The sequence below is a fragment of the Branchiostoma floridae genome, chromosome 4 (assembly GCF_000003815.2).
Source record: "Branchiostoma floridae strain S238N-H82 chromosome 4, Bfl_VNyyK, whole genome shotgun sequence".
NCBI classification, from domain to species: domain Eukaryota; kingdom Metazoa; phylum Chordata; class Leptocardii; order Amphioxiformes; family Branchiostomatidae; genus Branchiostoma; species Branchiostoma floridae.
Genome location: NC_049982.1, coordinates 30,502,585 through 30,508,949, shown reverse-complemented (window position 1 = coordinate 30,508,949; position 6,365 = coordinate 30,502,585). Strand labels below are relative to the sequence as shown.

Below are 6,365 nucleotides of genomic sequence, written 5' to 3'. Positions count from 1 at the left end.
TCTCATTTGCCGAGGCTGTCAGTCAACAGTATGATCTGTTTCACGTGTGTATACTGCTGGCTTGCCTGGTCTTGTCCACTGAGCTAGGCAAGAAGAGACGAGTACCGCCACATGTCTGCATTTCTATCTTTTGATCTATGGTATCTTTGTCACAGTTGGACATCGACATAGCTTAGGCACGATTACACTTTTGACATACATATTAGTTCCCAATAAAGAACTAATATGGGATGTATGGTGCCCCCTCACCCCTGGGCGGTCCTAAAGTCATATCGTCTGTCCGCTCTGTCAGCCAAAATTTCTCACAAACAACCTCTTCACGCAAATGTACTTTTATAGCTATAATAGAAGGAGAATTATTGATAGCCTCTTTGTACTTGAACTTCAAAGAATGCCTATGTTGTCAAGTTTCATTTGAGATGAAACACTCAATGGCTACTTCAAGTTGTCAGCACAGATGCCAATGCATGTTTTACTTTTTATAGCTTTACGGCTGCTTTTAATCCTGTCAATATATTTTGCTTTTTTTTCTTGTAAAAAGTAGTTTCCAGAATCACAACAACAACAAATTCGATCAAAAGGTTCACTTGAAATTATTTTTGTGATTTCGTGGCAAGCGCTATTGGGAAAATTATGGTTCATAAGAACCTGTCATAGATATATATAACACATATAATGTGTGCGTTTTTGTCGGCCACTTACAACAGTATTCGATCAATCGTAAAAGCTGTAGAAAGGCGTGGATCAAAGTATTACAGAAGTGATATCGCTTCCTTTCGCAGATAGACGCTGACAAAAGTGGATGATATAGCCCCGCACATATTTGTACAGCGCTGTCACTCTGAAAACGGTTGTCGTGTGCCCGGAATGGGAACGGATGACACCGGTGACTTCATCCCCACGGGAGGCCGACGGTTCCCGACTGACAGACACTTCATTGCCGTCTCCGATTGCAGCGGAGCAGGCCGAGATCAAAGCCACCGCGGCGACGAGCAATGTGCGAGACGGCTACCAAAATAGGACGTTGGAGAGAGAGACAAATTTGTGGCTCTCCGGAACATTCTATCATCTGCCGCTACATGTCCCCGCTGTATTTCAGTGATTAAAAGCGCGCTGTATCTTGTTAGCACTATAGTTAAGGACGTCAAGAACAAAGCTTGTGCCATCTTAGGTACTAAGTAGAGCGTCTCGTAGAAGTCTAGACGGGTTCAAGCACTTCTGAGAACAGCGAAAAGCAAGAAAAAGAATTTGAATGGGTCGCTAGAAGATAAGATTATTCAATTTTACCACGCTGTACGTTGTCTACACGACATTCATTCAAAATGGCGCGGGAACATTTGTAATGGCTATTACAGGACGAATGATGTAATATTTTGTAGAACATGTACACATGAACGATGATCTAAAAAAATTCAGATTAGTTCCAATAGTTTCCGATCGTACGTACGACCGTTGTGACCAATAAGCATTGCACGCTGCTGACACTAAGTTTGTACCTAAATACACATGCCGTCCTTTCTGACGTGTTCCAGCATTCGTAAGATATGTCTTTTACCAACTTATTTCCCGCGAATTCTCCCTTTAACCAACTTCTTTCAAACTTTACCGGAGACAAAAGAGATGTGTCAATACGCAAGTCATACGCTCTTGACTATACGAAATCTGAAAGGGTCCCTAGAGGCTGTATAATTTCCGTATTGACATTTTTGGCTTAGGTCAAGTTTGCAGGAAGAAAGTTTTTTTCTAGTTTGAGTTTGACCCACCGTCGTGTAGTCTTGCTATTGAGCTGAAAAAAACTACTTGTTTGGCCAAAAAATTTACCCAAGAACAAAATGTTGATACGTAACCCATACGGACTTGATATACGCACACAACTCCGACAGCCCCTTTACACATACATCTCTAGAAGGTCCTCCCTTGACTTCCGTGACTGTCCGTCACCTCACCGTACCTTGGCCTGGTTTTCAAAGCTTCGCGTGCTAGTTTGTACACCCGGGCCTGGGGTCGATTGGAATCTAATTGCTGCCAGTTGGCCATGTCGCGATATAGCCCAATAATTTGCGACCCTTATCTAGTCAGGGAAGACAGAAAACCGCAAGAGTCTTAACTCCACAAGAACTCCACAGTAAATCTTTGCTGTCTTTTTCATTGGGTATCTTTTTTGGACTGAGACAGAAGACCGCCAGTGACTTTTAAACTCCACAAAAACTCCATTGTAAATCTTTGTTGTCTTTTGAATTGGGTTTCCCTTAGGACTGAGCCAAACTGTGCTAGAAAATTGTGCCAACCCATGGTCATTGCTCCGATGATCTCATAGTACTTGTCCTTACATTACGAGCCTTTCAGTGCAACACAAGGTTTTCATCTAGCTCACATGGTTATACTGTTCAGTTACCAAATCTAAAGTCCTTCTACAGCAACAGCTCCTTTTCTCGGACTGTCAAACTATGCAACCGTTCTCTCTCGATCTAAAAACCATATTTTGCCGCTATCTCTAGCATAATAGCAAAGGTGGGATCCTTCGTCTTCCACTGTTTTAGAAAGAAAAGTCGAACCCAATAAGTTGTAGTTTAGGGTTAGCTTTTAGATTAGAGTAGACATATTCTATATACTGTTCTACACTGGATGTATGTTTGTCCCCTTTCATATTAACTGTAATTAGCCCTCGGGCAAGAATTTGCAATTAACTATTTAGTAATTTTCACCATCAATGAACTTAGTTTATTGCCTAGAAATTGTCGTGTTGCCTTGCATTGAAATTTTTCGTTAAAAAGTCAACTCTCATTACATATTGGCAGATTAGCTGGGACCCTCCACCATTCTGTTAACTGTCTTAAAAATTTACTTAAGCACTTTCTGAAAATGACAAAAACTCACTATCACGTCGTGAAAGCTCATAATTATATTTTATTCATTTTCCGTTACTTTCAAAATTTCGACTTTTGTCTAAAATCATATTACCGATATAAACGCTTCAACTTATAATCTCTTTACGTTTAGAATGTATAATCGGGTGGTAGACAAAACCATTTTGTTATTTTGTATTATTTTCTTGAATCCTTAATTATGCTTACTATATTCTATATCAACAAGGATTTTTTTGTTTATACGCATGTTTTTTGTACTGACTCTGTTTCATGTTGGTCCATTCCTCCAGGGTATGTCTGACGTCATCAAAGTCCAGCCCAGCCAGGACGAAAGCGAGGCGCACTACCTCTCCCCGACCCTTCAAGTCGAAGTAGTGAAACCTGAAGGACTAAAACAAGAACACATTTCCTTAGTACGTAAAATGTAAAAATACCCACCCTCTGAGGCGTCGCAAAAAAAACTTTGACCAACAATCACATAAATGGCACATAAATTTCTATTGATGACTGGTATACCAATTGTGGTACACCCGCGTAACAGTTATTTCAAGATGAGTTATTTGTATACATAATGAAATCATCTGACAACATTGTACTGCAAAAAAAAACTCTGTGGATTCATATACACTTGTTTCAAGAAGAGGAAAGAGATATGTAAACTGTAGAATTACATATTTGACTATTTTCATAAACGATAGATGTACTTATAGTGTAGCATAGCCTTAGTTGTTCTGTCTCTCCCACTGACACTGTAAAGATTCTTTACAGAAACGTTTTATGTAACTACTGCGTTTAGCCCATATGGGCACGAAAATGCAAATTATAGTGTCTTACAGTTCACACCTTCAGATGAATTTCTATCGCCTCTAGCATGTGAACACAGAATTGATCTGGGATGTTTCACGGAAACACTTATCCTCCAAACGTTGTTTATTCACCTGAAGTGGCTAAACACTTAATTGGAACCCAATCCCCCCATTGTAACGTATACATCTTGGTTAATACCATAATTGTATAGGTACTCAGGATGTGTTTCAAACGTGCGCCGACCCTTGACAGACCTCTGAATCGGACGACTTTTTGATCGTAGCGACAAGCTCCCAAGGATGCGAACCGGAAACGGAGTGTTATCTTTGGGTTTTGTATGGCTGGCGTGTTTTCTTTGAGAAAATCGTGTCGTGTTTGTTTTCCTTTGGTTTAAGAGGTGTTCGTGATACCAATTACAAACCCACAGGGCACCGAAGGGCATGCTGGGTGAGGTAAGAGGTCACAGTGGTGCCATCCAAACGGCTACATCGTTCAGAAACTAAGTAGGTAATGTTGTTTTGTGTCGATGTTGTTTTAAAGTGTTTGACTACAAATAAGCCATCGAAACACGCCATCTTCTAGCTTGAGAAAGATTGACAATAACCGATAAAGTCAAATACAGTATTGCTGACTTCAATCTTAGGACCGGGTCCCTTGGAAATCAGTCCACTAGACTGAAGAGATCACCCTATAATATCAATAAATAAATACATAAATAGATATGGGCTATTCTTCTGATGACCTTGTATCTGTTACTCCACTGATTACATATGGGAATGTTCCAAATGTAAATTTTGTATAAAGTGTAAAAATGAGTGTGAAATAAAAACGCAGAGAAGAAAAAACAGGGAAAATATTTCTTTTGCATTCGCACAGAAGTCCTTGGAAAGTTAACTTAGCACCAAAACACATAAAATCCTAAAACTACCCTGTCAAAAGGTCCCAGAGAGCAAACCCTAGTAAAGTCTAAAGAAAACACATCGGGAATGGCCCCAGAGAAACAATATGAAATGTGTTGTAATGTCATATTATTTATTAATACATGTATGTGTCTAGGGGAAATAGTAATGGTGGGTAGTCTTGAAAATGGTTATGATATTTCAGTGCAAATATTCTGTATTAATTGTATTTCACTTGGTACATATGTTGTTATAAGTGTGATAAATAAAAACAATTAAAACATGGATAAAAAAACACCATGAAAGAACATGTGCATACTTATTGTCTATTGATATGATTCACAGGGCTTCATAAATGAGCTATTCTATACATAAATGCAGACATGAAGTTTGCTATCTTGCTACAACTTTGATTTGTAATCGCCAACGAAAATCCTACATATCGACAGAAAGTTCTCCAACCACTACAGAAGTTATCTCCCCAAACCCACGCAGGGATACAAGTAAGATTTCAGGCCGCAGCAAAAGTTGTTAAAAATAATTGCAAGAGAGCAGCTCTCTCTTTCCAACTCGTTTGGCAGCAAGATGAACGCAGCCATCCGCACCCATTCATGTTGAAAATTATTAGCAATGCGTCTTCTTAGCACCTGATTACACTGCTCCATCACTCACAGCTACCTTCTATATCAGGGTGGAAAATCCACGCTATATCTCACGCTCGTGATCGACCGCGAGCTGGCGTAGCTCTTTGTCGGAAGGATGCAACACTGGTACCCGTCACCATCAATTCTATGCCATTAGCACTGACGAGGGAAATTAATGTGCCAATTTTGACTCGCCGTGAGACACCGTCTGATAAGCCCGGCAATACATTTCTCCCGTGAAGAGAGTTGTCTTTCCCCCGCCTAAATGCCTATGCACCTTGGCAGTGACTAAACAGTCCGATAAACGTTAAGCACCCGGCTTACAAGAGACAACCATCAGTCGGCTGAAAGGGGCGCGCAGTAAATAGACGGCGCGGGGTGAAGAGCCCGTTTAGAAGCAATGAGTGCTATCTGAGTGAGTTTTAATGAAATGACAGCAGAGTTTTCACCTACAATTAATCTTTCCCCCCAAGATGTCGTTGGCGGAAAAGCGCAAGCCGTTCGATAGGGTTCTGTCGGCCCGAGATACCCGCCTAAATGGGGAAAACATCGACCGCCGGCATTATGTGCTATCTGGCAAATTTATCTACATTTTGCCACTCGACTTCAATATATTGGGTCATAATTTTCAGGCTCGGAGCTTCAATTGACTGCGCGGTGATCTACCCTCAGTAGAGTCATTCCGTGGGGGCTGCGGGTTTGATGAACAGTTTCCTATAGCCATTCCAGCGTCATTTCAGCAAAATAGCCCATTCAAAGTGATAAGACGCACGCATGTTTTTCGATAATGCACAATAGCAAACAATGCGAGGCTGGGCACGAAGGACGGGTTTTAGACGGAGTGAGATGGGACTCTTTAACACTTATCTCGTTTACAGAACTCGTTAACACAGCGAGTGAATACCCAAGGGTTTGCCAATAGGTCCATTTGGCCCGTAATGTTCCTCTGAAAAGGGTTGAAACGGGAAATGAAGGAAAACACATTAGGGCATACGTTAGACCTGTATCTGAGTTCAGACTGTCAATTTAACGCAGAACCCGTGTTTTAGATTAGTATTAGAACTCTAGGCACAAATGTAGTTTTTACAACTTTTGTATTTGCATGCCCGAAAGGTGCAATGAAGGCTATCATTATTATCGCAGCATAT

The 6,365-nt window shown here is 40.8% G+C and overlaps 2 protein-coding genes across 3 annotated transcripts in view; both read right to left on the bottom strand.

Annotated features, from left to right (window-relative positions):
* Window positions 1-6,365, bottom strand: part of LOC118414804 — a 1,072,569-nt gene that overhangs the window by 333,550 nt on the left and 732,654 nt on the right. The gene's annotated exons all lie outside the window — the stretch shown is intronic.
* Window positions 1-6,365, bottom strand: part of LOC118414830 (S-crystallin SL11-like) — a 29,479-nt gene that overhangs the window by 15,345 nt on the left and 7,769 nt on the right. For both annotated transcript variants that reach the window (XM_035819094.1, XM_035819093.1), the window contains exon 3: window positions 3,130-3,256. In XM_035819094.1, coding sequence (XP_035674987.1) covers window positions 3,130-3,256 — 127 coding nt within the window. The remainder of the gene's footprint in view (window positions 1-3,129; window positions 3,257-6,365) is intronic.